The sequence below is a fragment of the Glycine soja genome, chromosome 2 (genome assembly GCF_004193775.1).
Source record: "Glycine soja cultivar W05 chromosome 2, ASM419377v2, whole genome shotgun sequence".
Lineage (NCBI taxonomy): Eukaryota > Viridiplantae > Streptophyta > Magnoliopsida > Fabales > Fabaceae > Glycine > Glycine soja.
Window position 1 is genome coordinate 48,543,975 of NC_041003.1, and position 17,376 is coordinate 48,561,350.

The 17,376-nt window shown below is 33.9% G+C and overlaps 2 protein-coding genes across 3 annotated transcripts; both read left to right on the top strand.

The window, feature by feature from the left end:
* Positions 1-608: 608 nt before the first annotated feature.
* On the top strand, positions 609-9,906 carry LOC114401478 (auxin response factor 6-like). Of its 2 annotated transcripts, none has more exons than XM_028363998.1 (14): positions 609-627; positions 2,175-2,287; positions 3,187-3,285; positions 3,371-3,427; positions 3,507-3,665; positions 3,755-3,839; positions 4,522-4,612; positions 4,998-5,162; positions 5,251-5,373; positions 6,681-6,756; positions 6,903-7,050; positions 7,189-8,318; positions 8,838-9,034; positions 9,456-9,906. In XM_028363998.1, the coding sequence occupies exons 3-14, from the start codon at positions 3,280-3,282 to the stop codon at positions 9,655-9,657; spliced, it is 2,439 nt and encodes an 812-aa protein (XP_028219799.1). In that variant the 5' UTR covers positions 609-627; positions 2,175-2,287; positions 3,187-3,279; the 3' UTR covers positions 9,658-9,906. The 2 variants fall into 2 exon arrangements, with proteins under 2 accessions (XP_028219799.1, XP_028219791.1); XM_028363990.1 differs by lacking the exon at positions 609-627 and adding an exon at positions 846-1,527.
* Positions 9,907-11,092: 1,186 nt separating this feature from the next.
* On the top strand, positions 11,093-14,509 carry LOC114401494 (pentatricopeptide repeat-containing protein At5g64320, mitochondrial). Its single transcript, XM_028364007.1, has 2 exons — positions 11,093-13,894; positions 14,142-14,509. The coding sequence occupies exon 1, from the start codon at positions 11,350-11,352 to the stop codon at positions 13,567-13,569; it is 2,220 nt and encodes a 739-aa protein (XP_028219808.1). The 5' UTR covers positions 11,093-11,349; the 3' UTR covers positions 13,570-13,894; positions 14,142-14,509.
* Positions 14,510-17,376: the final 2,867 nt, after the last annotated feature.

Consider the following 17,376-nt stretch of genomic DNA (forward strand, 5'->3'; position numbering starts at 1 on the left):
AAAATGAAAAGAAGTATTAATTTGTACCATTCTTAACTCTGCAAGTTGTATTAATCCTTACAATTATGGTTGCAGATCCAGCAGGGAAGGGCTACAAATGTGAAAAGGCAAAAAGCTCACTAAAGCCATGCATAGAATACCCCCGTCAAATTAATCGATGCATTATATTTTCAATTTTTCAGAAATTTGTGATTGTGATTTTTGCTTGTTTGTGGCATTCTTGATTGACTTTGTTTTATCTCCCTTGATTGTGATTTTTGCTCGAGGACAAGCAAAACTTGCTTGAATAAGTTTGATGCATTCCATTTTAATTAATTAAATTAGTGCAATAACTTTTGTCACACAGGAATATTAAATTTATCATCTATACCTCTTATATATTATTATGAATTATGATTTTTGATGTATATCTATTATTTTTAATTTTATGTTTGCATATTTCAATCTAAGTATGCACTTAACCTTCAATAGACTTATTTTTCTTTATCACAGTGTCATTTGTTGATTTTGTCAGGAAAAGTGTGTTAAAAATGGTTTCTTTGAAAACATATAGGTGGAGCCATGGAGGAATGATGTTCCAATCCAAGATAAGAAAAATCTTTGGAGTGAAAACTTAAACTTGTGACGGTTAGATCCCATCTTATTACTCCTCAATAAACTCATTGAGATCAGTGTATTAAAAAGTGTGGTATAAATATTTCTCATCTTTTTATTTAATTTTAATATTTACTCATTTTTAGAAGTAGATATTGATAATCACCAGTCATAAATTTCAAAATTGAGTCCTAATTTGACTGCAAGTAAACTTGCATTGGAACAGACCAAACTTGACAAGTCTTTGGGGGTTGGAGGCAGAAAAGAAAACCAAAACCATAGTATCCAATGAGTATCTATGTACGAAGCGTAGAAACGTTCCGTATTTTCCTTCGTCGTTACCATTTCGTATAATAGCACAACACATACCATGCCATGGATCAATTATTACCAGTCACTGTGCATTATTGTTGTTGAGTAGTAACATAGCCATTACCCATTTCTCTGTCTCTCTCTCTCTCTCTCACACACACACACACACATCACATTCTCCGCCTCTTCCACTGAAATCCCACATGAATGTCACTCTCACTTCACTCGTCTCTCTCCCCCAATCCCTCTAATTCCACTGTTTAGCTCCGTTTCGGTGAGATCTGGGAAGCTAGGGTTTGAACTTCAGGTTCGCAATTAGGGTTGGATTCGAGCGTGTTATGAGAGCAAGGAGGTTCGGGTGTTGCATTGGAAGTGGCTTTGGATGATGGTGTTCTGTGGGTAGCTTCAATTTTTGGGGTGGGGGGTGGGCAGGCTACGCAATAGGATCATTTCTGATTCACAGGGGCATGCAAAATTTGCGACTTTTATGACAATAATCATAATGCTTTTATTCAACTTGGGGTGCTTCAGTTTTTGCTAAGTTTGGAACTTCACCTATTGTTATAGCTCCAAGCATGAAGCTCTCTTCTTCTGGATTTAATCCTCCGGCTGAAGAAGAAGGTAGCAGTAGCAGTAGCTTCTTTGATTCTTTCATTTTGTGCAAATTGCTTTGTATTTTGCTGCCCCCACTTTTTGAAAATTTCTCATGTATTGTCTTTACCTTGGTTTGTTGGTGTAGTTGTGTTTTTTGTGTTTGAAGTTTTTTTTGCCTTTGCATGGGTTTGGAGGGAGGGGGATAAGGATACTCTAGTAGTACTTTACTTGTCGGTGTTTGTTTGGCATTATTATTATATGGCATGGAGTGAGGTTGAACAAGTTGCCGTAGTTTGTTTTTGTTTGTTTTTAATATGTATTTATGTCTGGGTCAACTTCTTAGTGTCATGTCGATTTGATTTGTGTTTGATTTGTTTCAACTTCTTATGTGTGGGTGGTGCTAAGTTTGCTGGTGTGTGCAGTTTATGATTTTAAGTTTGAGATGACAAGGTTGTATTGTGTGTTACTATTCATGTGTGGTTATTCTGTTTGCCTGTTTGTTTGTGTGGTTGGAGCTCGGATTGTGGTATTTTTTTTATTGGTAAAATATGCTGTGGGTTTAATGAGTTTATTACTCATATGCCAGTTGTAGGCTTGACTACGGTGTGGTGCCCTTTTGACTTGTGTGAAATGATTTACTTCATGTGTATTCATATTAGCCTGTGATTGTGTAGGGGAGAAAAAATGTTTGAATTCTGAACTTTGGCATGCTTGTGCTGGCCCTCTGGTTTCTCTGCCTCCGGTTGGAAGTCGTGTAGTCTACTTTCCCCAAGGTCATAGTGAGCAGGTAAGTAATGCTTCTTGTATCCTATAAGTTGGTTTATTGCACTATGCTTGAATTTTTCGCATTTCATGGATATTTTGTGAAGCTTCTATGCTCATGAAAAGTACATTAAGTCGTATGGAAAAATTGAAGCTCATTTAGTATATCCACATGATCACAGTGAGCTGGTCAGTTGTAATATTTTGATCTGTCCACCGCAGTCAGTGGAGTAGACTTCAACTTATTGTTTCTTGTGTGTGTATGGTGAGATCAGTCATGCTTGTGCCAGTGCAAGCTCATAGTTTTAATATAAGATAGATTTGGTATTTGACGTGATAGGACTGGGATTCACAATTTGTCTGCAGTACCGTGAAAGTGAAAGTATGGAGATGTAAGCTGTAAGTTACATGTTAGCAGACTTCATGGATTAGTGTTTAAGTTGTTGTGCCTGGAGGGAGGGAGGGTGGGCTAAATAAGTTAAGAGAAAATAAAATATGCTCCAATAAACTTTTGATTTTAGGCTTTCTGTTGTTGTTGCTACCTCTAGCTCATAAGTGAAGTCCCTAGTAATATGATATTGCTTCATGCTTGAAATGAGCAGCATTTTGTTAAATTTTAAATAGAAATTGACAAATAGAATAGTCTGAACTTTGATCAGTCTGATTAAACGGTATAAATCTCTTCTATAATTACTATGCTAAAAATGAGTGGCTGGCAGATAGAGAACTCTTTATTGCATCATTATGATTATTCTCAGTTTCATTTTTTTCCCCGGGAAGGGGAGGGGGTTCAGCCAAATGGTTGTCTTTTCTAATCTATTGTTGTTGCATTTGAAATTTCCAAATAACTGATTCCTTTTCATATATTTCATTTATATTTGGTTCTTCAGTTATTTGATAAAAATGTTGATGTTTATTTTACAGGTTGCTGCATCAACCAACAGGGAAGTAGATGCACATATTCCTAATTACCCCAACTTGCCACCACAACTTATCTGTCAGCTTCACAATGTGACAATGCATGTAAGAATAAAATTAATAGTTCAGAACTTCAGAAAAACATTTTTATGTGCTTACACTCTGAACCTTTTAAGCATGCACCTTGCAGGCAGATGCTGAAACAGATGAAGTATATGCTCAAATGACTCTGCAACCTCTAAGTCCAGTACTTTTCTTTTATTTGCTATCCTGTTCATTTTTATTTTTATTTTTTATAGCATGTCTTGACATTATTTATTTTCTAGCAAGAGCAAAAGGAGGTGTATCTGCTGCCTGCAGAATTGGGTACTCCCAGCAAGCAACCAACCAACTACTTTTGCAAAACATTGACTGCAAGTGATACCAGCACTCATGGAGGATTTTCTGTTCCTCGAAGAGCAGCTGAAAAAGTCTTCCCTCCTCTTGTAAGTCATTTGTCTGCTATATTTGATTCACAGTAATTAGTTTGTCAGCTCTTGATCCGACTGATATGTTTCCTTAATTTGTTTCTCAGGATTACTCACAGCAGCCTCCTGCTCAAGAACTAATTGCCAGAGATCTTCATGATAATGAATGGAAATTCAGGCATATATTTCGCGGTCAGTTTTCTTTTTAAGTTTTTGGTATAGAATTATTTGTGGTCCTTGCATCTGCTTCTTTATGTTCAGTTTATGCTGTCACGCTCAATTACTGGTAAAGAAAAGCACCTCTGACGATAATCTATATACTTAAATCTGTGATCTTCCTTTTTATCATTCAAAACATTAAAATTGGAGTAGCATTTGAAGCAGGACATAGTTTTCTAAGGAGTAATTTAATTGCATATGATATGACTATAGTGGCTGTACTATTTTACTTCTGTCTTATTGCAGACTCATTTCATCCTTATTTGGTTGTCTGCTTGGCTTACTTTGTTTAGTCATTTTCTTTTATTGTGTTAAACTTAGCATTACTAGTACTACATTTAAAATAGCATTACTGTTGTAATTTTTCAATTTTAGTCAACCTTGGTCAATCTAATTTTTGTTTAGCATGAACAGTATGAAAGTTGTGTTAAGGATCATTATATTGTTGAGTGTATAGTCCTTAATCATTTGCATGTTATCTTTGGCTCTTCCTTTCCTCCTGAAAATCCTTTTCCATATCAAGTTTTACAAATTGTCTGTAGTGAAACCAAGGAATGATCAACAAGCAACAGTCGTGATATGTGATGTCATGAAAGCTGCTTAAATTGTTACTTAAATGTTTTCACTTCTAACTGCTTTATATTTTCGCTTTCAGGTCAGCCCAAAAGGCATCTTCTTACTACAGGGTGGAGTGTCTTTGTCAGTGCCAAGAGGCTTGTTGCTGGTGATTCAGTCCTTTTCATCTGGTACATATAATTTTTAATATTTTCATTAAATTGACCTATTGGAAATTCAATTCCTTTTCTCTCCCTCCATCTGTGTGCACAGTTTTAGTTATAGATATATTTAAACTGAGAAGTCATGTTATATTTATATTAGTTCTCCATTATTTAAAAATAATGTCTACTGAATTGGCAATACCGGAACATGCCGCGTTGAGCTTGGTTCCGAGATTCTAGTCTACTTCCATGGGAGCTTTTTGACCTGAGAAATATGTTTTAGCTTGTTAGCTTGTCCATAAAGCAATATCGTCAGTAATTGCATCTATATAGGCCATGGCTGCATGACTGGAATCTATTCAAAGGAACTATAAGATATTATTGTAACCATTCTTCTTATTCCCTTTATCAGGAATGAAAAAAACCAGTTACTCTTGGGCATACGGCGAGCGAATCGTCCGCAGACTATCATGCCATCGTCTGTTTTGTCAAGTGATAGCATGCACATTGGTCTTCTTGCTGCTGCAGCTCATGCAGCTGCCACTAACAGCCGCTTTACTATATTCTATAATCCTAGGTTTGTAACTTTAATGCTAATGCTAACAATGAGAATTATTACCCTACAAATCACACTGAACTTGCTTTTTGTCCCCTTGATTTAATAGGGCAAGCCCATCTGAATTTGCCATTCCGTTGGCCAAGTACGTTAAAGCTGTGTATCATACACGAGTTTCTGTTGGCATGCGATTTAGGATGCTCTTTGAGACAGAAGAATCAAGTGTTCGTCGGTAGGCATTTCTTGTCTTAAATTTTCCCTTCTCTTATTACTATTTTGGACCCTGCTTGAAAAAGAAACTCAAGGAGGATAAAAAATTCTTCTCCCATGTGAATCGTAGTGTTCACTTTATACTTTTGTGCTATGAATTAGCGAGACAGTTGATTTGGTTAAATTACTTCTTAGGTCCCCATACTTTTTGAAAAAAATCAAGATGGTCTGAGGGTTTGAAATTTTGAAGTTTCATTTTTTTTTTTTTGATCAGCAAAGATAAATTATATATATATATTAAAGAAGTACCAGAGGTACTGATTACAGTGTTAGTCACCATAAATATGGTTCCTCAATCAGGCAGCATAAGTCTGATTGGGAACCAAAATATGGGAAGAAAAGAATACATTTGATTTGAAGTTTCATTTTTGTAAATGGAGCCCCTATAACCCTCTAATGGTAGGGTGGATTCAGGGACTCTTATTTTTATTTTTTGAAACTATAGGAATCCAACCCAGTTGCTAATTCAAACTATAGGGATATCTGGATTCTCTCTCAAAAAAAAGTATAAGAGACCTATGAAGTAATTTAACCTTTTTTTGGTTACAAATTTAACCTTCAATTTTACTTTCCAAATTTTTTTATAGTCCTTTTTTTATGTGGTTCATGATCATCAATAAATGTGTGGTGATAACCACATAGTACTTTGGGTTGGGTGTGCAGTATTCTGTGTCATATCAATAAAAAAAAGAATATACTGCTATTCACAGAACACTGCAATTCCTAATCAGCATTGCAGGTAACTGCACATGATTCCATCCCAACTTTAACAGTGAAAGTATTAGTTGGATCCCTTTAAATCTAGATCTATGTGTGACTGTGACTTCAACAGTTGTGTCAGTATCAAATCTGCTGTGGACTTTTGATCCTATTGAACACTGCTCTCTTTTCCCTTTAGCTTTCCTCGATTTTGGTTCCTGCCATTTTATGTTACTGATTTATTGGTTTCTAACCATTATTATGTATTAATAGTTTTCTGTATGCCATTTAATGCTGCTCTCTGCTGTGCACTTCTGTTCATGACTGTTGATGCATTACTTATGTGCTTCCAAAAGATAAAAAGCCAAAATTTTTGTGACTGATTAGCCATGACAATATATTCCAAAAGATAAAAGCTTTGAATGATTAGCCACAACAATATTTTCTTGTCCTTCAGAACAGTGGTCTTTTCTAAGGTTTTATTATTTTTGTTTTCCTTTTTCTTTTCTTCTTTTTTTTTAAAAAAAAAAACATTTGAACCTATACTCACTGTAACATGTTCTTGTCCAGATACATGGGTACCATAACTGGTATTAGTGATTTAGATCCGGTCCGCTGGCCAAATTCACACTGGCGTTCTGTGAAGGTTTGTTATGACTGTTTGATTCATATAGCAACTATATGGCATTGTCATGATAGAATTTAGCACTATTATTGAAATATTGAAGAATGTGTTTACAGATGAATGAGATGATGTATAATTTGGTTTTTAACTTTTGTCTATGGGTGTAGGTTGGCTGGGATGAGTCTACTGCAGGGGAGAGGCAGCCAAGAGTTTCCTTGTGGGAGATTGAACCTTTGACAACATTCCCAATGTATCCTTCTCCATTCCCCTTAAGGTTGAAGCGCCCATGGCCATCAGGCTTACCTTCTTTATATGGTATGGGTGGTTTTGTTGATAAAATTTGTGTCATGGCATTCTATGGGATCTGTGACAATGTGCTTGTTTTATTTTGAGTTGTGAAGTACATGACATCTTCACCTTAATTTATTTCTTCCTTCCATTTGTGTAAGTCAGGTCTCAAGGATGGAGACATGGGCATTGGTTCTCCATTCATGTGGCTCCAAGGTGGGCTTGGGGATCAAGGAATGCAATCTTTAAACTTCCAGGGGCTTGGTGTTACACCATGGATGCAACCTAGACTTGATCCTTCTATACCAGGTCTCCAGCCAGAGTTATACCAAGCAATTACTTCTTCTGCATTCCAGGAAATGAGGACAATGGATCTTTCAAAATCTTCGCAATCTCTTTTGCAGTTTCAGCAGACTTCAAATGTTCCCAGTGCTCATGCTTCTGAGGTACAGAGGCAATTGTTACCACAGTCTCAGCTTCAAAACACCCTTCTACACAATTTTCAAGAAAACCAGGTGCCTGCTCAGTCACAACTTCTGCAACAGCAGTTGCATCGTTACCACCCGTATAGTGATCAGCAGCAACAGCAGCAGCAACTTAAAAACTTGCCTGTTCAGCAGCAGTTACCAAATGTCATCTCTCCTATGTCTAAGTTTGCATCAGGTACCCAGTCTCAATCTCCTCCCATGCAAGCCCTAGCTTCACATTGTCAGCAGCAGAGCTTTCCTGAACCTATGAGGAATCATATTTCCGGTTCTGATGTTTCCCCTATCCAGAGTCTACTAGGGTCATTCTCCCAGGATGGAACATCCCAGTTACTTAACTTGAGTGGATCCAATTCTGTTATGTCTTCTGCTGCCATACTGCCCAAGCAAATAACTGCCGAGCCTCCTCAGCTTCCATCTGCTGCTTCTCAGTGCATATTGCCTCAGGTGGAAAACTTGGGAACATCACAATCAAATGTGTCTGAACTTGCTGCTTTGCCTCCATTTCCTGGAAGAGAACATTCTGCATACCATGGCGCTGCTGATCCTCAGAGCAATCTTTTATTTGGGATTAACATTGATCCCTCTTCTCTTATGCTGCAAAGTGGCATGTCAAACCTGAGAAATATAGGCAAAGTGAACGATTCATTATCGTTGCCATTTTCTACTTCGAATTGTGGTGGTGCTACAGGCACTGATTTCCCCTTGAGTTCAAACATGACAACTTCAAGTTGTGTGGATGAATCAGGCTTCTTGCAGTGTTCTGAAAATGTAGACCAAGCAAATATACCAACTGGAACCTTTGTTAAGGTAATAGCTAATGTCTTTTTTGTTTATAGGTGGTATGCCTTTATTTATATATTTTATATGGAGCCTTTGAATATCCCTATATATTTTATTTATGCATTTTATGCCTTTATCAGTTAATAATATGTTCAAGGTACAAAAGATATGTTCTCCTAATATCTAGAATACCTTAGTCTTAGTATCTAGATATCAGGATGTATATCCCTATGTACTAGTACCTCTGGTACTTTTGATCATTGATATATATATAATATACTTAATTTTGCTGATTAAAAAAAAATATGTTCAAGGTACAAGTTAAATAGATTTATGTAATATATTTATGTTCAATGTTGAATTGGTTCTATTGTCCAGGGATATTGGGACCCTATTTTATATAAACAGCATATTGCAGCTATTTTTTATTTTTGTTTCCTCTCTTTTTGTAGGACTACTATTTTCTCCAATTAGTAAGCGGGTGTTGTCTACTGTCTAGGACCACTCTAATTTTATATGTTGATGGATGTGGTGTAATTTTGACAGGTTCACAAGTCAGGGTCCTTTGGCAGGTCACTGGACATTTCTAAGTTCAGCAGCTATGATGAACTGATTAGTGAGCTTGCTCGCATGTTTGGCCTTGAAGGCCAACTAGAGGACCCTAAGACTCAGAGATCAGGCTGGCAGCTTGTATTTGTTGACCGGGAGAATGATGTTCTTCTTCTTGGTGATGATCCTTGGCAGTAAGTTGCCATATGCCACTTGTTATTTATGTTCAAGTTATAGTATATTATCTTGTGATTTGCTACATCCTTTATTGATGCTAATGTCATTAGTGCTATAGGAATAGTCAGTAATGTTTCTTGCATATTTGATATTTCAACATGTCGGACATTTTACAATTTTTTATTTTATTGATCTGTATAATTATTTCTACTATTTTTCTTGTTCCTTCTATTAAGTTTTTGCTCACGAACTTCGATTATAGGTTCTTTGCTTTGACACTGCTGAAATCATAGTCAATGCAGAAGTATTTAATTACTTGCATGTCATCCCAAGTAGTAAAAGGCTAGAAGAACGATGCTTGACTAAAAAATGAATATATAAGCAAGAAAGCTGATTCCTGATTCTGCACAGAAACATTTACATTTGATAATTTTGCAGGGAGTTTGTGAACAATGTGTGGTACATAAAAATACTATCTCCACTAGAAGTGCAACAAATGGGCAAAGTTCTTAGTCCTTCTACTTCTGCCCCAGGTGACAAACTTTCTACTCCTGTCAACTCCTGTGATAATTATGTGAGTCAACAAGAGTTGAGAAGTTCGAGAAACGGCATGGCATCAATGGGGTCTTTTCACTACTAGGACACTCTCCCAGTCCCATGTAAGGTATATTAGTTGAAAAATTATGGTGGCAGAATTTTATGTTACAAGTTTCTTATGTATGGATTGGCCCAGCATTCTTATACACATTAATGGTTGAGATGTAGTGATTTAGCAAGGTCTAAATAGATCAACAGCAAATGACTGTAAATTATAATAGGTGACCCTGTTTCTGTAATGGTTAGTTGCTTATAGCAGTTATTAATTATTATCTCTTATTTTGTTTTGCAATCGATATTTTGGAGCTTCGATCTTGCTCCATTTTCTTATATACGGACGCACCACCGTCATTTGACAAACGGTAGTGGGATATTGACAACTTTTCGTGAAGTTGAGTTTCAGAATGGACAAATAAAATGTTTCTGATGAACAAATAATTTCATTTAAGTATTATATATTGTAATCAAGAACATTTCGAATGATTTTTTTTGGAGTTATCAAATGTATTTCTTAATATTAGTTTTAAAATTATTTTATTTAACAATCTTCCCAATAATTTTTTTTCAACGATCTTAAATTACTATTTTTTACCTTTATCTATGTAATTGGTTTTCTTAACCGCTCTCAAATCATTCCCTTTGTATCTTTATCTCTATACGAATATATTTGATTTTCTTAAGTTAACTACTTAATTCTTTCATCTTTATTTTTAAACTAGTTTTTGACCCATAGTTGGGTTAGAAAAAAACATAAATAAGAAAATTCTTTAAAATCTAATTTATCAAAAATCATTTATCTATATTCAAAATCTTGTTACAATTGAAATCATTTGGTTATGAAAATGTGAAATGAAATAACCATGAGATCTCTATCTTTATATATTAAAAAAATTATATAGAGACTAAACTTGTGTTCATTGCATTTTTTGATTAAATAAAAATAAAAGCAGAAAAAATTGAATCAAAATTACCTTTCATCGTTGTGAAAAAGTGAACTTAATTCTTCTAAGCTTTCACTCTTATTATAGATGGTGGTGTATTAGATTTTTTTTAGTGTAAAACTTAGGGATCAAAAACTATAATTTATAGATATTTTATAGATATTCTACTATGAATAATGTATTTAGTACTCGTCATCACTACAATAATTATTATTGAAAATTTGATTTTACAAATTAAAGAATATTTAAACCACCAAATAAAATTAAATATGTTTTTTTTTTCATTTATTAACCAAAAATATATTTCCATAACCACCCCACCCTTCTCCTTTTATATATATAAAAATTGAGTTCAGTATTTTAATTTTTTTATCAAATGGTTAAAAATAATTTTATATTATAATATAAATAATTTGTCATAAATTTAAAATATAATTTACATATAAAATAAATATTTATTATATTCATTGCTTACACTAAAATACTAATTATATAAAAATGTGACTAAAAACTCACACAAAACATAGAAGCTAGTAATAGCACCGGTAGCTTCTCTTTGGAGTTTCAAGTTTGACGCCGGCTCGTTGTCTGCGTCTAAAGTTGGAACCTAACACATCGCCTCCCTCACTCTCATCGTAACAAACAAACAACCGCGGTTGGACTTGAATATGTGTGTTTCAATTTTCATTGACAACAAGGAGGGTTCACTGTAGCATCAGCATCTGTATACCGTGTCTTCGTTTATTGCGACCCACATCGCGGTGGCTCCATTGGGGTTAGTTTCTCCCACCTTCATGTTGAAAACATTCAAGTTATCAATCCATGTCAATAGAACCATGCTACTTTGCTTCAAAATCCCTTCTTTCCCACTTTGCACCTCTGCCCCTGAAACCAATTTCAATGATCACAATGAAGCCGAGAGTAGTAGTAGTAGTAGTAGTAGTAGTGACAATGAGACAGAGTGGGAGAGATTGCTCAAACCCTTTGACCTCAAACAGCTTAGGAGGTCACTCTCGCTCACCCCAATTAGCCCATTTCAGCTTTGTAAATTGTTGGAGCTCCCTCTTGACATTCCCACTTCAATGGAACTGTTTCAAAGGGCTGGTGCGCAAAAGGGTTATTCTCACACCTTTGATGCTTGCTATCTCTTAATTGATAAGCTTGGGGCTGTTGGGGACTTCAAAGTTATAGAGAAGTTGTTGAAGCAAATGAAGGATGAAGGCCTTCTGTTTAAAGAATCACTCTTTATATTGATTATGAAGCATTATGGTAAGGCTGGATTGCCTGGCCAAGCAACTAGGCTTTTGTTGGACATGTGGGGTGTTTATTCCTGTGACCCAACTTTTAAGTCTTACAATGTTGTGTTGGATATTCTGGTTGATGGAGATTGCCCTAGGGTGGCACCTAATGTTTTCTATGACATGTTGAGTCGAGGTGTTTCTCCGACCGTGTATACATTTGGGGTGGTCATGAAAGCCTTGTGTATGGTTAGTGAGGTTGATTCAGCTTGCTCACTTTTGAGGGACATGGCGAAGCACGGCTGTGTTCCAAATTCGGTCATTTACCAGACCCTGATTCATGCTCTTTGCGAAAACAACAGAGTGAGTGAAGCATTGCAGCTTTTGGAGGACATGTTTCTAATGTGCTGTGAGCCTGATGTTCAGACCTTCAATGATGTCATCCACGGCCTCTGCAGGGCTGGTCGGATTCACGAGGCAGCGAAGTTGCTTGATAGAATGCTCCTTCGAGGTTTCAGCACCGATGCTCTGACTTATGGATATTTAATGCATGGGTTGTGCAGAATGGGGCAAGTTGATGAAGCGAGGGCGTTGCTGAACAAAATTCCCAACCCCAATACTGTGCTCTATAATACATTAATTAGTGGATATGTTGCCAGTGGAAGGTTTGAAGAAGCCAAGGATCTTCTATACAATAACATGGTAATTGCAGGTTATGAGCCTGATGCCTACACGTTTAACATAATGATTGATGGACTAGTCAAGAAAGGGTATTTGGTCTCTGCTCTTGAATTATTAAATGAGATGGTAGCAAAACGGTTTGAGCCAAATGTGATCACATACACAATATTGATAAATGGTTTCTGCAAGCAAGGCCGATTAGAGGAAGCTGCTGAAATTGTGAATAGCATGTCAGCCAAGGGTCTGAGTCTGAATACAGTGGGGTACAATTGCTTGATTTGTGCACTGTGCAAGGATGGGAATATTGAAGAAGCTTTACAGCTTTTTGGTGAAATGTCTGGCAAAGGATGTAAACCTGACATTTATACATTTAATTCTTTAATAAATGGACTTTGCAAGAATCATAAGATGGAAGAGGCCTTGAGTTTATATCATGACATGTTCTTGGAGGGTGTTATTGCTAACACTGTAACATACAACACGTTGGTTCATGCATTTCTTATGAGAGATTCTATCCAACAAGCATTTAAGCTTGTTGATGAAATGCTATTTAGAGGGTGCCCTCTTGACAATATTACATATAACGGCCTTATCAAAGCTCTGTGTAAAACTGGGGCAGTTGAAAAAGGATTGGGATTGTTTGAAGAAATGCTTGGGAAAGGGATTTTTCCTACTATTATCTCTTGCAATATACTGATCAGTGGCTTGTGTAGAACTGGAAAAGTAAATGACGCTCTAAAATTTCTTCAGGATATGATTCATCGTGGTTTGACTCCAGATATAGTCACTTATAACAGCTTGATCAATGGGCTTTGCAAGATGGGTCATGTTCAAGAGGCATCAAACCTTTTTAACAAGTTACAAAGTGAAGGAATTCGTCCTGATGCTATTACATATAACACACTGATCAGTAGGCACTGTCATGAGGGTATGTTTAATGATGCGTGTCTGCTTTTATATAAAGGCGTAGATAGCGGGTTCATTCCTAATGAAGTCACTTGGTCAATACTGATAAATTATATTGTGAAAAAAATACCATGGGGAGCAAGATTTTCTAAGGATTTTACGGTGGAATGTGGAGTTTCTTTTCCTTGAAGCCAACTTATTCTATCCAGTCTTATCTTATTTGATTTGTCTGTTGGCATTCTGATTATGAGCTAATGTTGGCTAAGAATTTTGGTACATTTGCTATTCTCATAGGAAATTGGGACTCCAACATTGTAAATTGTTTTTAAGATTTGTGAATTGTTATTGCTGACTGGACTTTGAAGTTTGCACAAGTGCAGAATGGGGAAACACTATTTTCAGTTATCTCACCAAACTGATCGAAGTTTTCTGTAGCTGAAGCATAAACATTCAATTTTTATGTATACATCAGGAGAGAGAAAGCTAGGCGGCTGGTTCCACTGCTGGTTAAGAGGTAACCAACTATTTCAGTATTTCATTGTCATATATCGAACTGTCTCCCCTCTGATTCAATTTATTTATCTCCTTCTCTGATTACTTGGCTAGATTGATATGATTGTGAAACTGAGATTTTAGACATAATGGTGGTTTTGATTTTAGCTTTTTTTTTTTGTGTGTGTGTGTGTGTTTGTAGCTTTTGCTTATGTTGCAAGAAGTTCTTGCAGTGAATTGGTTTGAGCATTGCTGTTTTTTTGTTGTAGGAACACTTCCTGGTTGGGGTGGATAAGAAATCACAGGGTTGGTAATTGACATGACTTCCTTGTAATATACCGCACCACTATATCAATAATTAGTTTGATTTTACCCGATAAAGGTTAGCACCATGACATAAAAGGAAGAGAAGGGTTGCTGTAAACTCAGTGATGAGGGCTCTGTAGAAGGACCACTTTGTGAGCTCGTGTGCCTTCCTTATCTCTTCATCAGTTTCTCTTTAAAAGAACTCATTGCTTTTATCTTTGCACACAAGTATGTCATGTTTAACAAAGAAATTTTACCCTTACTCAGAGTCAGTTATGATTTGTTTAGTTGTTCATGATGATTTTTCATTAATTTATTTGTTATTCTATTACATTTTGTGGTGGCTAATTATGTAGCGGTTAAAAATCGTCAAAAAATACTCAGTAAAGCTTTTAAACAAATATCAAACAGTTTGCTGTTAAAAAAACAGCCAGAAATTGCTTTGCAGTTAAAAACAACCAGAAATTGCTTCCTCCTGGTTCTCACAATCACAAGTCACAGATCCTACACAATCCCCAAATCAACAAACCTTTCTCCTTTCTTCTTTGGCACTCCCAATTTCTCAATGCCTACATTGAGAATGAACTCAAGTTGCAGCTCCTCCTTAATTTTATTTTTTTCATGCTTTTTTGCAGTGAAAATCAGTGACCAACAAAATCGGTGAATACTTTGTATTAATAACATGATGATCCAAAAAAACCATTCATACACTGCTTAGCATGTGAATCAATTGACATATAGTTGTTCTACCTTAACTATGGTCTTGAGTTTGCCTTGAATACTTAAAGAGAAAGCTTGTCACTTATAGTTATCCTAGCAAATAAAAAAACATTTATAAAATTTGATTTGACATGCAAAAGATTCAATAAAACCAACAATCTTACAATGCTTAAAAATTACTTCCTCAGGTCCATTATAATTGTCATGAGAAAAAAGTTTGTTCCAAAATAATTGTTATTTTAATTTTTTAATGTAACATTAATTATATTTTTTCACCTATAAGGTTAATTTTGTAAGAATACTACTTTATTTTATCTATTTAATATTTTTTCTTGATCTGTATAAAATTACCTAAGACAATTATTATTTTGGGAGAGAGAGAATATAATTAAATGGTAGTATAAAAAAGGAAGTTTAGCCTAGTTGATCAAATAATAGAGTCTGAGTTATTATAAACCATCTAACATTCTCTTTGTTTTCATTGTATAAAAAGTTAATATAAAAAAAAAACATTGAATTCAAACGGTAAAATTGTTAGTTATGAATGTACCATCTCATACTATTTATATTTAATAACATAACAATAAAATACACTAACTATCGAAATTTTAGTCAAATCAAACATTTTTTTTTTTATCGATGTACATATAAATTTGTCTCCTTTTTTCTATTTTTACATTTGTTTTATTTTCCAACAAAAAAAATCCCTGGAAAATTAGACAATTTTGCACAATTAGTATGTATTCAGTGTATATTAATTGTTATAACCTTTTCAAATCTTAATTAATATAATAAATACAACTATCAAACAATCAATACATCATTATATAATCAGTATGATTTTTTACTCAGGCACAACATATTAATTAAATAAATATCAGATGATATAACTTATATGCTAATTAATTAATATTATGCTAAAAATATACTAAATAACTCCATCTTTACTTAAAATTAGTATATTACAGTTCTTTTAAATAACTGGACCCCTTCTCACAAATTAATAAAATGAAAAAGTTCTGAATTTAATGTGATTTTATCCATTTTCCATCCACCCAAAATCATAAATATAATTTTTTATTATTATTTCTTTAAGTTTTAATATAATATCTCTTTTTCACTTCCCCCTTATCAGACAAAGTGGCATAATTAATACACACACAAAAGATTGTATCCTAATTCTTAATTGTTATTATTATAAATTTCATTAATACAATCAATATGAAAATCAAACAATCAATAAATTCTATATAAAAAACAAAAATCAATAAAAAATCATTATAATTTAACTAATATGATTTTTTTAATTTATGCATAACACTTTAATTAAATAAATGTTAGAAGATACATCTAATATGATAATTACATGATAATAGATTGCACTAAATAATTTCAATATGATAATTTAAGTACAATGTGATAATTTAACTTTTCATAAAAAATATGATAATTTAACTGATATGATTGTTGACATGTTAGAAGATTTGTTTATACAAATTAATTACGATAATAGATTATGCTAGATAATTTCAATTGTACTTAAAATTAATACATTTATAAAATTTAATTTGACTTACAAGAGATTTAAATGACTTGTCAACAATCTATTACAATTTTCTTAGAATAATTTGACCACTTCTTATAAATTAATTTTATATAAAAAAACTGAATTAAATATGTTTTTATCCATTTTCCATCCACTCAAATTAATGAATATAGATTTTCTATTTTTCTTTCAATTTAATATGGTATTTCTTTTTCACTTTGATTAGACAAAATTGCAAATTAATAAGTTTTCAAAGGTATATTGACTGTTGTTTGTTTGAAGCAAGGTATATTGACTGTTATTGTTATGCTTACTTTTACAAAGCTTAATGAATAATCAATACAAATATCAAACACTGAATAAAATTTCATCATCATATAATTATAATGATTTTTTTATTCAGTCACAATAATATAATTAAATAAATCTTAAAAGACATATCTAGCAGGTTAAGTAATATTATGATAAAAATGTACTAAATAATTTTATATTTTACTTAAAAATAATATCATAAAATTTGATTTGACTTACAAAAGTTTTTTTAACCACTGTAACTATAATCTTTGACTCTCTGTTTAGATCTCAATATATTTTTAGCTTTTATCTTTTAATTATAAGATTGATCTTTAATATGAAGTTTAATCATACTTAAACTCCTCAATCCCCTTATCATTATGGGACAAAAGATTTAACCATCTATCAACAATCTTTTAATCTTTTATAGGAATAATTTTACATTTTCACCCTTTCTCATAAATTAATTTATATAAAAGTTCTATCTTAAACATGTTTTTATCCATTTTCTATCCACCCAAATTATGAATTCACTTTTTGTTTATTTATTTCTTCCAACTTAAATATGATAATGATATTTCTCCGTCACCTTTTTTTCCTATTTAAATATGATAATTGTATTTAAAAAATTATGTTGA